The 21,169-nt window shown below is 45.3% G+C and overlaps 1 protein-coding gene across 2 annotated transcripts in view; it reads right to left on the reverse strand.

Moving 5' to 3' along the window:
• The window catches only part of LOC137439036 (phosphatase and actin regulator 1), a 246,685-nt gene that overhangs the window by 204,261 nt on the left and 21,255 nt on the right, over nt 1-21,169 (reverse strand). Inside the window, exon 1 of one of the 2 annotated variants that reach the window (XM_068134633.2) lies at nt 3,063-3,505. The exons of the other annotated variant lie outside the window; for it this stretch is intronic. Within the exon in view, the coding sequence (XP_067990734.1) occupies nt 3,063-3,114 (52 nt within the window). The 5' untranslated portion in view covers nt 3,115-3,505. Of the gene's footprint in view, nt 1-3,062; nt 3,506-21,169 lie in introns of those variants that run through there. 2 annotated transcript variants of the gene reach the window in all.

Genomic DNA, 21,169 nt, shown 5'->3' on the forward strand with positions numbered 1-21,169 from the left:
AAGAAGTACAGAGGTGAGCCAGTGAGTTCTGGAACATTTTTTTTAAAGACAGATGAGAGCAATACTGTATAAACCTTTACCAAGCGATGGAAAGTGGAAAGACAAAAGTGTGGAGAAAGGAACAGCATTTAATCCAAAGCATACTACCTCATTTGTGAAGCATGGTGGAGGTCGTATCATGGCTTGGGCTTGCATGGCTGCACCTGGAACTGGCTCATTCATCCTTTTTGATGATGCAACTAACGATTGCAGCAGCAGAATGAATTTGGAAGTGTACGGAAACATTTTGTCTGCCTATGTACACGAAAATGCCTCCAAACTCAACAAGCGGTGCTTCACCATGCAGCAAGACAATGGCCCAACACACCACCAACACAACCAAGGATTTCATTAGGGGGAAAGGGTAGAAGGTTTTGACACTGACCCAAGACAATCTCCTAAGTTAAATCCAATGGAACATGCATTTGACTTGCTGAAGAGAAGACTAAATTCAGAAACCCCCAAAACAAACAACTGAAAATGGCTGCAGTAAAGGCCTGACAAAGCATCTCGGAGGAAGATACCAAGAGTTTGGTGATGTCAATGGTCACAGGCTCGATGCAATTATTGCATGCAAGGGATATGCAACCAAATACTATTATACTACTTTAATTTACTTTAAGTTGATCAGTTCCAATGCTTCTGCTTTTCTAAAATGTGGGAAATGAACATAAAAAGTGCCATCTCCACAATAGTAAAACATATATTTACAGAAATAAAATCTGACCTTCTGACCTTGTCCCATATTCATATTTTAATCTCAAATCCAAATTTCTTGAGTATATAGCAATAATAACAATTTTGACTTCACTGTTCCAATACTTATGGAGGGCACTGTATGCGTGTGTGTATATATGTGTGGTCGTAAAGCAAAACAGAATATTCTTTGATAACTTCCCCTATACCCTCCCCTCCCCCACCACCTTTCTTTCTTTCTCTCTGTTTCTGTCTTTCTCTCTGTTTCTGTCTTTCTGTCTTTCTCTCTGTTTCTGTCTTTCTCTCTGTTTCTGTCTTTCTCCGTCTCCTTCTCCTTCTCTCCCTCCCTCCCTCTCTCCCTCTCTCCCTCCCTCTCCTTCTCTCCCTCCCTCTCCTCCTCCCTCACCCTCTCCTTCGCTTCCTCCATCCCTCTCCCTTCCTCCCTCTCCCTCTCCTTCGCTTCCTCCATCCCTCTCTCTTCCTCACTCCCTCCCTCTCTCTCTTCCTCTTCCTCCCTCTCTCTCTCTTCCTCCCTCTCTCTCTTCCTCCCTCTCTCTCTCTTCCTCCCTCTCTCTCTCTCTTCCTCCCTCTCTCTCACTTCCTCCCTCCCTCTCTCTTCCTCCCTCCCTCCCTCTCTCTTCCTCCCTCCCTCCCTCTCCCTCCCTCTCTCTTCCTCCCTCTCTCTCTCTTCCTCCCTCCCTCCCTCTCTCTCCTCTCTCTCTCACCCTGTCCCTCCCTCTCTCCCTGCCCCTCCTTCTCTCTCTCCCTGTCCCTGCCTCTCTCCCTGTCCCTCCCTCTCTCCCTGTCCCCCCCCCTCTCTCCCTCTCCCTTTTCCCAACCGTCTACCTCCCCTCTACCTCTCTCTCCCTCTACCTCTCTCTCCCTCTACCTCTCTCTCCCTCTACCTCTCTCTCCCTCTACCTCTCTCTCCCTCTACCTCTACCTCTCTCTACCTCCACCCCCTCCGCTCCCCCCCTCCCCCTCCTTGTATTCCCGTTAGCAAATCGACAGGTGGTATTTGCTAGAATCAATAATATTAAGAACAATGATATGACAAAGAACAATACTAATTTCAATAATATTAATGACAAAGATTTTCATACATTTCACTCTGTTACATCAAATTGAAATCAATTTGTTAAAACGTGACTGTAGACAAAAGGTAGGGTTCATTATAACGAACAAATATCAAACGGTCGGGTTCAACAAAAGGTGTTATAAAGAGTGTTACCTATAACAGGAAGCTATTGTTCTAATCCTATTGCTCTAATTCTAACAATAGGGTTTGGAACTATAGGGTTAGAAACCAAATTAATCAGATGGGATAAAAAATCTCCGAGATGCTGCACCCCAATATTATTCCATTCCGAGATCAAGGACGATCGGATCGAATACCTTGTGTATCCGAAAAGAAGGTGACACACTGAGCTGTGGAAACCTATCGGTACATTCAAAAGCAATTTGTGCAAAATGATCGATACCAAACTCTGACCAGGTCTTTAATTGGATATGACACCACCACGGTAGCAGTAGACCAGAAAGCATGTTAATGGTGTCAAATAGCAACCGGACAGTAAAGTTGGAATCCGATCAGGGTGCAGTGATGCAAAGGTCGAATTGTCACGAGAAATTGTGGCAAGCCCAAGCTGTGGGTGGAATAGCCGGCTTTTCCATCCAAAGAAGACCTTTGTGGTCCATGACAGAGCGCCTTCTGCTGACCATGCACCATCGTCGTCGTTTTCGTGCGGGGGGGGGGGGGGGGGGGGTCTGCTCCAATTGTTCAATTAAAATAATCATCAACATCATAATTATATTAACCACGAGTACCAAATGGTCCACAAGGGAAGTCCGGTCTGTTCATTATAATGAATACAAAACAAGGCCACGATTTGAGTCCAATATAAAAAGTTCTCATCGTGCACAAATCTAACGGACTCACAATCGCTCCTGGGGTGGCAGACGGGCATAAAAGATATGTACAGGGTGGCAAATGGTGGACCACGGGACCACCAATGTGTCTGCGACACATCGCATCAATTGTCCCGGATTAGCCGCTGGTTCATCCCTCTCTGCTCTCCGATGCTCGAATTGTCTCATCGCTCACCTAAACCCACCACACCCGGACAGATCTAAATAGACGTTAGGAAAATGCGCATCAATTCAAGGATTTGCTGGACATTAACCCATGTGGTCACCGGTGCAGGTTCAACACCCCAAACAGGCGTATTAAATGGTCTAAAGGAACCTCTGTGTCCTGGATGTACCCACGATGCCCGCTAATAACCGGAGGTCACGGAAAAAACAAACCGCGGATTTCAAGGGCACACCTTGCATGCTCGATCTCCTCCTCAGCGACCTCATCATGATCCGCGGAGACATTCACAGTCCGCTCATGGCGATCTGCCCAGGCGGGTTCATCACGAGCGATGGCGGCGGCACCGTGAGGCGAAGGAGGGGGGGCGTCGGCTCAGGGTCCCGCGCCATGATGGGGCGGCCCGAGTCGACGTCGCCGCGAGTTGACCGATCAGGCTCTGGTTCTTCCCGCGAAGATCAAACCGTCTGTCCCGTAAATGCGAACACGGATCCACGGGCTGAGATGCTGCACCGCGTTACACCCGGGATGAGGGTGGGACGGAGGAGGAAGAGGAGGGGCGGGAGGAAGGGCTACGGATCTGCGCAAGGATGAGGGTTTACATCAGGGTACACGCTCATGGATGGGCTTCTATGGGTCGGTGTGGTGTAAAGTGGTAAGGAGGGCGACCTTCGCAAGCAAACACACAATTTAACCACGAAGCGAGAAGAACTCGAGCGCTTCATCTCGGTAATGCTTGTGATTGGATCGACTGACGCGACAATTTTTTTTACGAGAACATTGCATGACGAGTCAGCTCGACACTGGACCTGGTCCAGCCAGGGGCGGAAGGTAAACCGCCTTCACATCACCACCTGCACGGTACCCGCACCTTTCATCCGGCCGTGCGCTCACCACCTGCTTGAGGACCATTTCTCCTCGAGTATGAAATGCAATCATTAAAGGACTGTGCTTTTTTAACGTGCGTTTGAAATAACAAAATATCCACCATTCTTGGTCCCCATGACGTACGTATATTTGAACGTTCGTATCGTGCACGTGCAATCACCGCACGTGCGCGCGATCCGAAGGCACGACAGCGTCACGTGAGCACAATCTCGCGCTACCAGCTGGGCCCCGCCCCCCACTCCATTCCATTCCCAGTTCCCCCAAAGCTGATTACTCATAACAAATCCCACTGAGATTGTTAACGCGAAGAAGGTAACACGTCTCTCGGGAGAAGCACTGATGGCGTGATAGTTCATGGCTCACTTCGACTTAACGAACAAATGGCTCTGACACGTCGTCCTTGCACCGTTACCACGCGTACGTGCGGTGCACGAGAGGTACTTTGTACCGGTACGATTTGTTATATCGTAATGTGATGGCAACCGCTTGCAGTGCTTGGCACATGTTGATGCACGAATCTGTTTGTGGATAAAGATCTAAACGTTATACTGTACACGACATGAAATGGATCTCCATATACAGTACAAGTGTTATATAAGATTCATTAGGGACGATCGGAAAATGTCTCAAGTCTCGACCCACAATGGGCCCGTTCCCCTATATTCTCATATTCTCTCTCCCCCCACCCCTCCAAATACCACAAGCCAACTCCTCCCCCAAGCACAACCAAACTCCTCCCCCAAGCACAACCAAACTCCTCCCCCAAGCACAACCAAACTCCTCCCCCAAGCACAACCAAACTCCTCCCCCAAGCACAACCAAACTCCTCCCCCAAGCACAACCAAACTCCTCCCCCAAGGACAACCAAACTCCTCCCCCAAGCCCAACCAAACTCCTCCCCCAAACACAACCTAACTCCTCCCCCAAACACAACCAAAGTCCTCCCCCAAACACAACCAAACTCCTCCCCAAAGCACAACCAAATTCCTCCCCCAAACACAACCCAACTCCTCCCCCAAACACAATCAAAGTCCTCCCCCAAACACAACCCAACTCCTCCCCCAAACACAACCCAACTCCTCCCCCAAACACAACCCAACTCCTCCCCCAAACACAACCCAACTCATCCCCCAAACACAACCCAACTCCTCCCCCAAACACAACCCAACTCCTCCCCCAAACACAACCAAACTCCTCCCCCAAACACAACCAAAGTCCTCCCCCAAACACAACCAAACTCCTCCCCAAAGCACAACCAAATTCCTCCCCCAAACACAACCCAACTCCTCCCCCAAACACAATCAAAGTCCTCCCCCAAACACAACCCAACTCCTCCCCCAAACACAACCCAACTCCTCCCCCAAACACAACCCAACTCCTCCCCCAAACACAACCCAACTCATCCCCCAAACACAACCCAACTCCTCCCCCAAACACAACCCAACTCCTCCCCCAAACACAACCAAACTCCTCCCCCAAACACAACCAAACTCCTCCTCCAAGCACAACCCAACTCCTCCCCAAAGCACAACCAAATTCCTCCTTCAAACACAACCCAACTCCTCCCCCAAACACAACCCAACTCCTCCCCCAAACACAACGCAACTCCTCCCCCAAACACAACCCAACTCATCCCCAAAACACAACCCAACTCCTCCCCCAAACACAACCCAACTCCTCCACCAAGCACAACCCAACTCCTCCCCCAAACACAACCCAACTCATCCCCAAAACACAACCCAACTCCTCCCCCAAACACAACCCAACTCCTCCCCCAAACACAACCCAACTCATCCCCAAAACACAACCCAACTCCTCCCCCAAACACAACCCAACTCCTCCACCAAGCACAACCCAACTCCTCCCCCAAGCACAACCCAACTCCTCCCCCAAACACAACCCAACTCCTCCCCCAAACACAACCAAACTCCTCCCCCAAACACAACCCAACTCCTCCCCCAAACACAACCCAACTCCTCCCCCAAACACAACCCAACTCCTCCCCCAAACACAACCCAACTCCTCCCCCAAACACAACCCAACTCCTCCCCCAAACACAACCCAACTCCTCCCCCAAACACAACCCAACTCCTCCCCCAAACACAACCCAACTCCTCCCCCAAACACAACCCAAGTCCTCCCCCAAACACAACCCAAGTCCTCCCCCAAACACAACCCAACTCCTCCCCCAAACACAACCCAAGTCCTCCCCCAAACACAACCCAAGTCCTCCCCCAAACACAACCCAAGTCCTCCCCCAAACACAACCCAAGTCCTCCCCCAAACACAACCCAACTCCTCCCCCAAACACAACCCAACTCCTCCCCCAAACACAACCCAACTCCTCCCCCAAACAACCCAACTCCTCCCCCAAACACAACCCAACTCCTCCCGCAAACACAACCCACCCCTAACTCATCATTTTATCACTGCCCCGTCTACCAGCGGAGTTTGTAGGACATCGTAGGTGTTGCGCAATCACGTGTGACACCTACCCCCCAATTTCCACAAAGCGATGTGCCATTACCTGGCGGGGGTTACGAAGATATCCTGGATCTCTCACACGCTCACTAATTACTTTTGTACGAGCGATCGAACCACGCCCAGAACATGACGAACGCTTGAAAGCATGTATGGCAGAGATTGCAAGGATCGTATAATGTGGGCTCCATGGGAGTGTAATCACCATCATGGATGACTCACTTTATGTCACAAACCCACTATACAAGGTGTGAAATCGTCTGGTGCTGCTGCACAGTGCACACAACCCCCTCCATCCCTCATCCTCCCTCATAGGTTCTGAGATCACCCACACATCGTAGGCAGCAACAAATACAATTTTCACAGTACCTCGAGTCACCGTCAAAAGGCCTCCTCAATGTGATGGTGAATGTACATTTTAAAACTTACACCTGAATCAACTTTAAACACAACAAACTAGAACAGCAGTTGGTGGAGTGCATACTTCCGCCAAGCTGAACAGTTTACCTTTTGGAGGCCACCAATAGGCCAAATCCTGCTCCCAGACCTTAACCAAAATCGAATCCGCTTCTTATTGTCACCTACCCAAATCATCCACCAACTTTTGTCATATGTCAACAACTTTTTGAAATATCATGCTATATACTGAGGGGGTGGATCTGCATCAGAATCTTCACCCAAATGTAATCAATTCATCCTTATCACACACTTAACCTGCCCACCAAGTTTCACTGAATCCACCCATAACCTTTTGAAATATTTACCTGGTTGGGAAGCTCACACTCGCTTTGGTTGGAAAGCGAATCATCAATTTACTTGGTTGCACAGATAACGAGAAAGCATTTCAAAATGCAAAGCCCAAGCACATCTGCATTGCATTCGGACTTCTTCTTCCGTATGCTAAACATGACAGAAACGTTTAAAGAAAATACAAACATGTACAGATACATTCAAAGTACACCTTCCCAATGCCAAATAAATAAACATGTACAGTCGCGTGAAAAAATAAGTACACCCCATGTAAAGTTTTGACTTTTTCAACATATTTCAACATACAGCTATTTGATCTTCATTTCAACAATATTGATAGATAAAGGTGATATAACAAATATCATGAAACATTTACATATTGTAGTCCATTGTATAATTTAAATAAACATAAATGCAAATTTCGCATGTGGAAAAAGTAAGTACACCCTTGGCTCTAATAGGTGGTATTGCCCCCTTTGGCAGAAACAATCTCAAGTAGGCGTTTCTTATAACTGCCTACCAGTCTCTGACATCGACTGGGAGAAATTTTTGCCCACTCCTCCAGACAGAATTATTTCAGCTGTGCGCTGTTTGAGGGGTATCTTGCATGCACAGCTCGTTTCAAATCCCCCCACAACATCTCGATGGGATTTAGATCCGGGCTTTGACTTGGCCATTCCAGAACCCTCCATTTCTTTCTTTTCAGACATTCCTTGGTGGATTTACTGGTATGTTTAGGGTCATTGTCATGTTGCAAGGTCCACCTTCGGTTGAGCTTCAACTTTGCGACAGATGGCCTCACATTATCCTCAAGCACCCTCTGCTACAATGAAGAATTCATAGTGGATTATATGATGGTGAGCTGCCCAGGCCCTGATGCAGCAAAGCTGCCCCACACCATAATATTTCCACCACCATGCTTTACAGTTGGTATCAGGTTCTTGTGGTCAAATGCTGTCTTTGGTTTTCGCCAAACATGTATTCTGGTACTGTGGCCAAATAGCTCTACCTTTTTTTTTTTTTTTTTTTTGTGTACAGAGTCGAGGCTCGTGAAAGAGCTAACATTTATCAAACAAACAAACCAAACAAACAAGCAAACAAAGTATATAAAAAGGGGAGCGGTCGACAAGATGGGGAGAGAAGGGGAGGAAGCACACAAACACAACATTTGAGAGCAGGGACACCGGGAGATGTGTGGGAGGGAGAGGGCCTGGGGGGAGGCAGGATAGGCATAAAACGCAAGAACACCAAGGACTTCCAGGAAAGAAGTCGGCACCTCAAAAAAGTGGAATTGGGGTGAAATTAGCGGGGGTAGAAAAGATCAAGGTTTTGGATTGGGGAAGATAAGAGATGGTGGTGAACAGCCGTTTTAAAGACCTGGGGGGAGGAGTGGGATTGAAGAGAGTGAGGGAGTTTGTTCCAGAGGCGGGAGAAAAGAGGAATGAAGGACTGAAGGTGAGCAGAGAGTCTTGATTTTGGCAGTTTAACCATAAGAGGGTTGCAGGCAGAGCATATTGTTCCAGAAGTGGACTGACACTGGGACTGACACTGGGACTGACACAATCTGTCAATTTCCCGACCCGGATCTGTCAACGGAGCATCTTCTCTTCTGGATTTGGTTATGACAAACTTCCCTGAAAATGTCTGCTGCTCTTCTTCTGCTCCAATCGGCTCATCTGATCATGTGCTTGTCAAAGTGGACATCTCTGACCATTCTCAGAGAGCCTCCTCAGCGTCGACGAGTCTGGCATTTCACTCAGGCCAACTGGCATGGTCTTCAAGCAGCCATCAATCATCTGGACTGGTCTCCCATCTCTACCGCCTCTGACATCAACTCATCCTGGGAATTCTTTCAAAGTAAATTGCTCTCTCTCATGCACAGATTTATACCATCTCGTCTTCAGTTGTCATACCCTTCCTCCCGTCCATGGTACACGGAATCTTGTGGTGAGGCTGTTGCCCTGAAACAACTCGCTTTCGTCTCCTGGAAAGCAAATCCAACGGAAGGAAATCTCATTTCCTTTCACAAAGCCCAAAACAAGTGTGTGTCCACCCTCAGGAGAGCCAGGAAACAATATCTCACCATTCTCAAGACCAAACTCTCTTATCTGTCTCCCTCTTCCAAATCCTGGTGGCGTCTGGTCAAATCTGTTTCTGGTGTTTGTTCCCCCTCCATCCCCTCCCTCAACTCAAACGGCTTAACGGCTGACTCCGCACGTGAAAAAGCTGAATGCCTCAACTCTGTGTTTGCCTCTAAATCTTGTGTCCCAAACCCATCCCTCTCTGTACCCACCATACCCAGTCGTACCCAGCTGCTCCTGGACTCTGTGTCCTTTCCTCCTGACAAGGTGGAAAAGTTTCTGTCAACCCTCGACTCTGATTCTGCAACTGGTCCTGACGGCATCAGCCCACGGGTCCTAAAATCATGTTCTTCTGCTCTTTCACTCCCTCTTTCTGTTCTCTTCACCCTCTCTTTTGCTCAAGGTCATCTGCCATCTGCTTGGAAATCAGCCAACATCACCGGTTTGCACAAAAAAGGTGCAAAAACAGATCCCAGCAACTACAGACCAATCAGCCTTCTCCCAATTATCAGCAAAGTCATGGAATCCATCATTGCTTCAGATATTAAATCTTTCCTCTTCTCCAATGGCTTGATCTCTGATCATCAATTTGGTTTCAGACCTGGTCACTCTACTCTGGACATGCTGCTTCTGCTTTCTCAACAATGGATGGAGGTCCTCAACGCCAAACAGGAAATTAGAGCTGTCTCCCTTGACATTTCACGTGCCTTCGATACGGTCTGGCACTCTGCTCTGCTCACCAAACTCTCCTCCTTTGGTATCCATGGAAATCTCCACGCATGGCTGGCGGACTTCCTCTCTGGTCGTAGTCAACGTGTGGCCCTGAATGGGTTTCTCTCATCTCCTCTTCCTGTTCAGGCTGGAGTTCCCCAAGGTAGTGTTCTGGGCCCTGTGCTTTTTCTGGTCTTCATCAATGATCTCTCTGACTCTCTTGAAAATCCTCTCTATCTCTTTGCTGACGACTCTACTCTGTCGCTCCATTCCTCATCCCTCAGATCGGCAGTCTGCAGCCTCCTCACTCTCTGCAGACCTGGACAAAATCACAGACTGGTCAAACAAGTGGAACATGTCTTTCAATCCTGACAAATCTCACACTCTTACAATGTCTCTCCGAAAGGACCGACTGGACAACCCTCCCATCTACTTTCTCAACAATCCTCTCCAAGAAGTTCTGTCGCTCAAGCTTTTGGGTCTCACTATCTGCCATGATCTTTCTTGGGAAAACCACATTTCCAAGCTGGCCTCCAAAGCCAGTCGCCGACTGGGCATCCTCCGTCGTGCGAAGTCCTTCCTTGGCACACCTGAGCTTCTCACCACATACAAGGCTTTCATCCGCAGCTCAATGGAATACTGTTCCCCCCTCTGGGCTGGTGCTCCTGCCTCACACCTTGCTCGGCTTCACGCTGTTGAGGCCAAAGCTTTCAGAATCATTGGAATCTCCTGCGATGTCGTCAACACCGAGGGCCTTTCACTCACTCACCGCAGGCAGGTTGGTGGTCTTTCTGTCTTCTACCGACTCCTCTCCGGCCTTGCTCCCCCAGCTCTCTCTGTGCTCTGTCCCCCCAATATTCCTTCAGGTCGCACAAGATCTGTCTGCAACCCTCTTATGGTTAAACTGCCAAAGTCTAGGCTCTCTGCTCACCTTCACTCTTTCATTCCCCTTTTCTCCCGCCTCTGGAACAATCTCCCCCACTCCCTTCAATCCCACTCCTCCCTCCAGGTCTTTAAAACAGCTGTTCACCACCATCTCTTATCTTCCCCCATCGAAAACCTTGATCTTTTCTACCCCCGGTAATTCACCCCAGAGTCCTTGCAGTGTTCATATGTTTTATTCCTCTCCCACCTCCCCCCAAGTCCTCCCGATGTCCCTGCTCTCAAATGTTGTGTTTGTGTCCTTCCCCCTCTTCCCCCTCTCTTTTGTGTCCTTCCCCCTCTCTCCCCATCTTGTCTGCCACTCCCCTTGTTTTTTGTGTTTTGTGTGTCGGTTTGTCTTTTTGTGTGATTAATGTTAGCTCTTTCACGAGCCTCGATCTTGTATACAAAAAAAGAAAAAGAAAAAAAAAAAGAAGTGCTGGTCTTTGCCTCGGTGTTCATTGGCAAACTTTAGTCTTGCCCTGATGTTCTTTCTGGACAGCAGAGGTTTCCTGCTGGCACACCTCCCATGTGGATCAAATTTGTGCAGCCTCTTTCTAATGGTAGACTTGTGCACTTTGACATCAACAGTGGCAAGAGCTACCTGTAGGTCCCGTGATGACATTCTGGGGTTCATGGAGACTTCTTTCAGCATCTTGCGGTCTGCTCTCGGGCTACACTTGCTGGGGCGGCCTGGCCTGAACAAGTTGGCAGTTGTTTGGAATCTTCTCCACTTGTAGATGATCTTCCGGACAGTCGAATGATTGATTTCAAATTGTTTGGAGATCTTTTTAAATCCCTTCCCAGACTCGTAGGCATCTATAACCTTCTTTCTGAAGGTCTTAGAGAGCTCTTTTGATCTAGGCATGGTGACGCCGCACACTTCAACAACAAAGAGCAAACCAAACTAAATGTCTGAGGTTTAAATAAGACAGGTTCCTCCAAGATCCTCTCTAACGATGTTCTAATCATTTGCACCTGAGCTGGTGCACCTGATTCTAATTTTAGGTATAGTGATAAATGTAGGGGTGTACTTACTTTTTCCACATGCGAAATTTGCATTTATGTTTATTTAAATTATACAATGGACTACAAAATGTAAATGTTTCATGATATCTGTTATATTATATCACCTTTATCTATCAATATTGTTGAAATGAAGATCAAATAGCTGTATGTTGAAATATGTTGAAAAAGTCAAAACTTTACATGGGGTGTACTTACTTTTTCACGTGACTGTACACCAGCACGTGACATATACAGGGTGATTCACATACGACGACGTACTATTTTGTTTTTGAATAACTCTGTGTTGCGTGAACCGATTTACTTGTAATTTGCAGCACTTATAGACAAATGTTCCCCATTTATTATGTGAAAATGTCATTAAAAAATAATTGATACAAATTTAGTTATGGGTCTCGATATGGCGGCCGTCATTTTCGATCACTCGGAACAGTCTCTGCTTGTATTCGAGCATGGTTTTCTGCCGCATTTCATCAGTGATCTCCCAGACGGCTTTCCTGATGCGGTGCTTGAGTTCCAGCAAGTCTCTTGGTCGAGTCGTGTACACTTTGCTTGGCAGCACACAGCTTTGACCAAACTCCGTTCGAAGACGTCGTTTCACTTCGATTAAGCTTTTTGTGGCCTCATACCAGGTTGCAGCTTTTGCACGCTCCTGACTGTTGTAACTTACCATTCTTGCTGATTTTTTCTTTACATTATGCTGTTAAAAAGTCTAAAGCTGACTCTAAGACCGGTTCCATAATTATCAACGTTTAAGAGCAATTTAATCGACATGTTATGTCATGGCAAGAGGTCAGGCTGTTTCCCATCATAAAAAATGACGGCCGCCATATCGAGACCAATAACTAAATTTGTATCAATTATTTTTAAATGAAATTTTCACATAATAAATGGGGAACATTTGTCTATAAGTGCTGCAAATTACAAGTAAATCGGTTCACGCAACACAGAGTTATTCAAAAACAAAATAGTACGTCGTATGTGAATCACCCTGTATAAGCCTTCGGCGCCCGGCGATGTCACAGTGCAGCACATGGAGTTGGGAGGGAGCAGTGTACAATAAATTGAGTGATTAATTGATTACTTGCGTAATTAAAATAATTAATAGTAATCGTAAAATAATTAATTTCTTAAGAAATTGGCTCATAGCATACCTAAACCATAAGTGCTTCATCCTAATGGGTAACTTTTTGAAAATTAATTAAATAATTAATCAATTGTTTTATCAATAAATAAAATTAATCGACTAATCGATTAATGAATAAATGAAAAATACCCTTTATGGCCAAATCACTTGGATCCCAGCTCAAAAGGTGCCTGAGATATTGCCCAGATGAGAAAGAAAATAAATAAGTACTTAATAAATCGACAATTAATTAATTAATTAATTGATTGATCAAAAAATAAAAATACTGTTTTGCCAAAGCAGGTGCTCACTATTGTCCCCAAATTTCAGCTTCCTAGCTCAAAGGATGGCTTAGATATCGCCCGGACAAACAAACAAATGAAAAATCACTCCTAAATGCAAAACTTGGCAAAAGAGAACAAAGTACAATGGCACTCGGTAGAGCATCCTTTTGACCTCACAAGTAAGTGGTGGTTGAATTATGTGACCTGATATACAAATCGTCTTCAAATTAAGTTAATCGGATGAAAATTGTGAATTTTACATATTTGGCCTATGTTGACCTTTTGGCCTATGTTGACCTCAAAAATAGTTGGTGGGTGGTTTCAGTAAGCTGATAGGCAAATCCTATATAGATTTCAAGTCAATCAGATGAAAATTGAGGATTTTAGAAATGAGAAACGAGGCTGACCTTTTGGCCTATTTTGATCTCAAAAATAGTTGATGATTGAATTCAGTTAACTGACATGAAAATCCTATTCAAATTTCAAGTCAATCGGATGAAAAGAGGATTTTAGAAATTTGAAAAGGTTGTTGACCTTTTGGCCTATGTTGACCTCAAAAATAGTTGGGGGTTGAATTCAGTGACCAGATATGCATATCGTCTTCAAGTTTTAAGTTAATTGGATGAAAATTTTAGAAATTCGGCCTATGTTGACCTTTTGGCCTATGTTGACCTCAAAAATAGTTAGTGGTTGGTTTCAGTAAGCTGATATGCAAATCCTATTCAGATTTCAAGTCAATCGGATGAAAATTGAGGATTTTAGAAATCTGAAAAAAGTGGTTGATCTTTGTTTGGCCTATGTTGACCTTGTGACCTATGTTGATCTCAAAAATAGTAGGTGGTTGAATTGAGTTTTGTTTTTGTTTTTTTTGTATACAGAATCGAGGCTTGTGTAAGAGCTAACACATTGAACATGAAAACATGCAATGAAGGGAGCGGGAGACAAGAGGGGGAGAGAGGGCAGCACACAAGCACAACAACAGAAGTGAACAGGGACGTCGGTAGATCTGTGGAGGGGGGAGGGATGGGGGAGAAGGGAGGGGTACACGGTATAAAGCAAACGAACACTTCTAGGAATTTCAGGAAAGAAGTTGGGGATTTAAAGAGGTGGATTTGGGGTGTTTTAACGGGGGTAGAAAAGATCAAGGTTTTGGATGGGGGAAGATAAGAGATGGTGGTGAACATCTGTTTTAAAGACCTGGAGGGAGGAGAGGAATTGAATTGAGTGTGGGAGTTTGTTCCAGAGGTGGGAGAAAAGAGGAATGAAGGAGTGAAGGTGAGCAGAGAGTCTTGATTTTGGCAGTTTTACCAGAAGAAGGTTGCAGGCAGATCTTGTTCGCTGATATGTTAATCCTATTCAAATTTCAAGTCAATCGTATGAAAATTGAGGATTTTAGAAATTTGAAAAAAGTGGTCACCCTCTTGGCCTATGTTGACCTTCAAAATAGTTGGTGGTTGAATTCAGTTAGCTGATATGAAAATCCTATTCAAATTCCAAGTCAATCGGATGAAAATTGAGGATTTTAGGAATTTGAAAAAAAAGTGGTTGACCTTTGGCCTATGTTGACGTTTTGACCTCAAAAATATATAGGATTTTATCGGACCACGAACTCTACCATTTTTTTTTTGGTGAAGTTTCGTGAAGATCGGTTTAATATTGTGACCTGTGGGCAAGTATAAGTGACCGGACAGACAAACAAACACACACACACACACCCAGACAAACACACACACACACACAAACCAGAGTGATCAACATACTTGTCAAAAAAAAATGCTTTGCCAAGTAAGAAGAAAACAAATACGGTGTGAAAACTGAGTACTCCCTTTCTGCGCCAGTCATCGTCGGGCCCTCTTCGGTGCCTGGCTATGACGTCATGAAGCCCCAGTAGATTGAATAGGAAAGGAGCTATGTACAACCTGTATTTAAATTTCAGGTCAATTGGATGAAACTATGATTTTAGATTAATTGGATGAAATGAAACTATGATGAATTGGATGAAACTATGATGCTGACCTTTGACCTTTTGACCAAACTATTAAATTGCCTTCTCTAAATTCTCATAATAAATCTTTGTTGAAATGTGATGACAATCGCTCAAATGGTAAAACAATTATGGACTGGACAGACACAAAAAGCCACATATACAGCCACACCCACACAAACAGACACATACACAGACACAGACACAGGTTATTGCAAAACCCCCATCCATCTCCTACTGCATGGGGGACGGGCTAACAATCGATTAACTAGGTTGCAAAGCTAATAATCGATTTACTTGGTTGGAAAGCTAATAATCGATTTACTAGTTTGCAAAGCCAATAAACTATTTACTAGGTTGCAAAGCTAATAATCTATTTCCAAGGTTGGAAATCTAATAATCTATTTACTTGGTTGCAAAGCCAATAAACTATTGACTAGGTTGCAAAGCTGATAATCTATTTACTAGGTTGGAAAGCTAATAATCTATTTACTAGGTTGGAAAGCTAATAATCCATTTACTAGGTTGGAAAGCTAATAATCGATTTACTAGTTTGCAAAGCTAATAATCTATTTACTTGGATGCAAAGCCAATAAACTATTGACTAGGTTGCAAAGCTAATAATCTATTTACTAGGTTGGAAAGCTAATAATCTATTTACTTGGTTGCAAAGCCAATAAACTATTGACTAGGTTGCAAAGCTGATAATCTATTTACTAGGTTGGAAAGCTAATAATCTATTTACTAGGTTGGAAAGCTAATAATCGATTTACTAGTTTGCAAAGCTAATAATCTATTTACTTGGTTGCAAAGCCAATAAACTATTGACTAGGTTGCAAAGCTGATAATCTATTTACTTGGTTGGAAAGCTAATAATCGATTTACTAGTTTGCAAAGCTAATAAGTAATTTACTTGGTTGCAAAGCCAATAAACTATTGACTAGGTTGCAAAGCTAATAAACTATTTACTTGGTTGCAAAGCCAATAAACTATTTACTTGTTTGCAAAGCTAATAACCTATTTACTAGGTTGGAAAGCCAATAATCGATTTACTAGTTTGCAAAGCTAATAACCTATTTTCTTGGTTGCAAAGCCAATAAACTATTGACTAGGTTGCAAAGCTAATAATCTATTTACTTGGTTGGAAAGCTAATAATCGATTTACTTGGTTGCAAAGCCAATAAACTATTGACTAGGTTGCAAAGCTAATAATCGATTTATTAGATTGGAAAGCAAATAATCTATTTACTAGGTTGGAAAGCACATAATCTATTTACTAGTTTGGAAAGCTAATATTCGATTTACTAGGTTGCAAAACTAATAATCGATTTAATAGGTTGCAAAGCTAATAAACTATTTACTAGGTTGCAAAACTAATAATCGATTTACTTGGTTGCAAAGCTAATAATCGATTTTGTAGGTTGGAAAGCTAATAATCAGTTTACTTGGTTGGAAAGCTAATAATCAATTTACTCGGTTGCAAAAATAATAATCGATTTCCTAGGTTGCAAAGCTAATAATCGATTTACGAGGTCGGAAAGCTAATAATCTATTTACTAGGTTGGAAAGCTCATAAACTATTTTCTAGGTTGGAAAGCTAATAATCTACTTACTAGTTTGCAAAGCCAATACACTATTTACTAGGTTGCAAAGCTAATAATCTATTTCCAAGGTTGGAAAGCTAATAATCGATTTATTAGGTTGGAAAGCTAATAATCTATTTACTCCGTTGGAAAGCTAATAAACTATTTACTAGGTTGGTAAGCTAATAATCGATTTACTAGGTTGGTAAGCTAATAATCGATTTACTAGGTTGGTAGGCTAATAATCGATTTACTAGGTTGGTAAGCTAATAATCGATTTACGAGGTTGGTAAGCTAATAAACTATTTACTAGGTTTTTTTTTTTTTTTTTGTTGTATACAAGATCGAGGCTCGTGAAAGAGCGAACATTAATCACACAGAAAGACAAACAGACACACAAAACAAATAACATCGGGAGCGGTAGACAAGATGGGGAGAGAGGGGGAAGGACACAAACACAACATTTGAGAGCAGGGACCGAGAGACATGGAGACATCGAGAGAACTGTGGGAGGGAGAGGGCTTTGGGGGGAGGCATGGGAAGGGGGGTGGGGGTGGGAGAGGTATAAAACATATGGACACTGCCAAGACTTCCAGGAAAGAAGTTGGAATTTCAAACAAGGTGGATCTGGGGTGAATTAGTGGGGGTAGAAAAGATCAAGGTTTTGGATGGGGGAAGATAAGAGATGGTGGTGAACAGCTGTTTTGAAGACCTGGAGGGAGGAGTGTGATTGAAGTGAGTGTGGGAGTTTGTTCCAGAGGCGGGAGAAAAGAGGAATGAAAGAGTGAAGGTGAGCAGAGAGCCGAGATTTCGGCAGTTTAACCATCAGAGGGTGGCTGGCAGATCTTGTGCGACCTGTAGGAATATTTGGGGGACAGAGCACAGAGAGAGCTGGGGGAGCAAGGCCGGAGAGGAGTCGGTAGAAGACAGAAAGACCACCTACCTGCCTGCGGTGAGTGAGTGAAAGGCCCTCAGAGATAGCTTCATCGCGGGAGATTCCAATGATTCTGAAAGCTTTGGATTCAACAGCGTGAAGCCGAGCCAGGTGTGAGGCAGGAGCACCAGCCCATAGGGGAGAACAGTATTCCATTGAGCTGCGGATGAAAGCCTTGTATGTGGTGAGGAGCTCAGGTGTGCCTAGGAAGGACTTCGCACGACGGAGGATGCCCAGTCGGCGACTGGCTTTGGAGGCCAGCTTGGAAATGTGGTTTTCCCAAGAAAGATCATGGCAGATGGTGAGACCCAAAAGCTTGAGCGACAGAACTTCTTGAAGAGGATTGTTGAGAAAGTAGATGGGAGGGTTGTCCAGTCGATCTTTTCGGAGAGACATAGTAAGAGTGTGAGATTTGTCAGGATTGAAAGACATGTTCCACATGTTTGACCAGTCTGTGATTTTGTCCAGGTCTTCAGAGAGTGAGGAGGCTGCAGACTGCCGATCTGAGGGAAGAGGAATGGAGCGGCAGAGAGTGGAGTCATCAGCAAAGAGATACAGAGGATTTTCCAGAGAGTCGGAGAGATCATTGATAAAGACCAGAAAAAGCACAGGGCCCAGCACACTGCCTTGGGGAACTCCAGCCTGAACGGGAAGGGGAGATGAGAGAAATCCATTCAGGGCCACACGTTGACTACAACCAGAGAGGAAGTCCACAAGCCATGCATGGAGATTTCCATGGATACCATAGGAGGAGAGTTTGGTGAGCAGAGCTGGGTGCCAGACCGTATCGAAGGCACGTGATATGTCAAGGGAGACAGCTCTGATTTCCTGTTTGGCATTGAGGACCTCCATCCATTGTTGAGACAGCAGAAGCAGCATGTCCAGAGTAGAGTGACCTGGTCTGAAACCAAATTGATGATCAGAGATGAAGCCATTGGAGAAGAGGAAAGATTTCATATCCGAAGCAATGATGGATTCCATGACTTTGCTGATAATTGGGAGCAGGCTGATTGGTCTGTAGTTGCAAGGATCTGTTTTTGCACCTTTTTTGTGTAAAGCGGTAATGTTTGCTGATTTCCAGGATGCTGGCAGATGACCTTGAGCAAAGGATAGGGTGAAAAGAACAGAGAGAGGGTGAGATAGAGCGGCAGAGCAGGATTTTAGGACCCGTGGGCTGATGCCATCTGGTCCAGTTGCAGAATCAGAGTCGAGGTTTGACAAAAACTCCTCCACCTTGTCAGGAGAGAAGGTCACAGAGTCCAGGAGCAGTTTGGTTCGACTGGGAAAGGTGGGAACAGAGAGAGATGGGTTTGGGACTAAGGATTTTGAGGCAAACACAGAGTTGAGGCATTCGGCTTTGTCACGTGCGATGTCAACTGTGTGGCCATTTGAGGTAAGGGAGGGGATGGAGGGGGAACAAACACCAGAAACGGATTTGACCAGACGCCACCAGGATTTGGAGGAAGGAGACAGGTTTGAGAGTTCATTCTTGAGTGAGGAGAGATAGTGCTTCCTGGCACTCCTGAGGGTAGACACACACTTGTTCCGAGCTTGGTGGAAGGAACTGAGATTGCCTTCAGTTGGATTAGCCTTCCAAGAGGCAAAGGCAAGTTGTTTCAGGGCAACAGCCTCACCACAAGATTCAGTGTACCATGGACGGGAGGAAGGGTAAGACAACTGAAGGCGAGATGGGATAAATCTGTGCATGAGAGAGATCAGTTTGCTTTGGAAGAATTCCCAGGAAGAATTGATGTCAGAGGCAGTGGAGATGGGAGACCAATCCAGACGATTGATGGCTGCTTGAAGACCGTCCCAGTCGGCCTGAGTGAAATGCCAGACTCGTCGACGCTGAGGAGGCTCTCTGAGAATGGCCAGAGAGATGTCCACTTTGACAAGCACATGATCAGAAGAACCGATTGGAGCAGAAGAAGAGCAGCAGACATTAGCAGGGAAGTTAGTCATAACCAAGTCTAGAAGAGAAGATACTCCATTGGCTGAGATCCGGGTCGGGAAATTGACAGATTGTGTCAATCCCAGTGAGTCACAGAAGTCCTTTGCTGAGGTGCCATGACTGGTGAGAGAGGAACCCACACCCAACCAGGTGGCATGATGACAATTGAAGTCACCACATATGAGGAAGAGAGAGTTGGGATGAGTGGATAGAAGTTGGTCCATGTTGTCAGACAGTGAAATGTAGATGGAGTCATCACTGTTTGGGGGACGGTACAGAACACATATGAACATAAGGTGGGAGCGGAGAGGACGCCGTAGCCAGAGGTACTCCTGGGGGTGAGGAGGAGAGAGGGCAGTGCAAGGAGAGTGAGGAAGAGAGTTTTTGATAAAGATAGCCACCCCACCACCAGGCCGAGGCTCAGGTCTATCATACCGGAGGAGGGAGTAACCAGGAAGAGATATTAAGGAATCAGAGACATCTTGAAGGAGGAAAGTCTCTGTTAAGCAGATCAAGTCTGGATTGTCAGAAGCAACTTGTATGGAGAGATCAGTCAGGTTTGAGCGAAGGCCCCGGATGTTTGAGGTCCATACCGTTAATGAAGAGAGAGGGGGAGCATCGGGTACAGGACAGGGGAGGGGAGGAGTAGGGTAAGATGAAGGATGAGAGGGGGAGGTAGGGAGAGCAGTTGTTAGTGTGTCAGCGATTGCAGAAGAGTTCCAAGAAAGGGAAGGATGAGGAGGATGAAAGGTTTGAAGGTGAAGGGATGAGGCACAGGGAGGGGTTGTTTGAGGGGGGGCAGAGGAAAGAAGAAGGTTGGGGGGGGGTGGAGGTATGAGATAGAAGGGAGACGAAGTGGGGAGGAGGCAGCTTTGAGGAGGAGGGGGGAGGAGGGAGAATTGGAGAGGAATGGTATGGGGGGAGATTTGAATGGGAGGGGTTGGGGGGGAGTTTTGAAGGGGAGGAGTGAGGGGGGAGTTTAGGAGGGGAAGGGCAAGGGGGGAGTTCAGGAGTGGAAGGGCAAGGGGGGAGTTCAGGAGTGGAGGGGTAGGGGGGGAGTTTAAGAGTGGTGGGGCAAGGGGGGAGTTTAGGAGTGTAGGTGCAAGGGGAGGGATTTGGATGGGAGGGGCAAGAGGGGAGTTTAGAAAGTGGATGATTAATGAAAGACGAACATTGAAAACAAATTGGGTTTGTTGTGATTTTCAAGTTTGCAATCCGGTTCAGAATGATGGAGGAGGGATGGAATGAATGTGAATTTAGACCATGTAGTGAGGGAGACGTAAAAGATATTGAATTTCTTTTTTTTGAGGTGGAATGAGTTGGAGAGGAAATTGAGAAAAGCCTTTTAAATAGGAAGAAAAACAGCGTGTTGTAAAATACCACTGAGTAAAACACTGAAGGGGAAAGGTTATACATATTTAAATAATATTTAAACAGAACCGTGAACAATCTTATGTGCACAAAAATACCAACGGGGGGAGAGCCGAGAGGGACCACCACGAGTCACGTGAAAGGTTGCTAAGCTAATAATCGATTTACGAGGTCGGAAAGCTAATAATCTATTTACTAGGTTGCAAAGCTAATAAACTATTTACTAGGTTGGAACCACCTTTAGAGGCCAT

This window comes from Myxine glutinosa, chromosome 13 (genome assembly GCF_964187855.1).
Source record: "Myxine glutinosa chromosome 13, kmMyxGlut1.1, whole genome shotgun sequence".
Lineage (NCBI taxonomy): Eukaryota > Metazoa > Chordata > Myxini > Myxiniformes > Myxinidae > Myxine > Myxine glutinosa.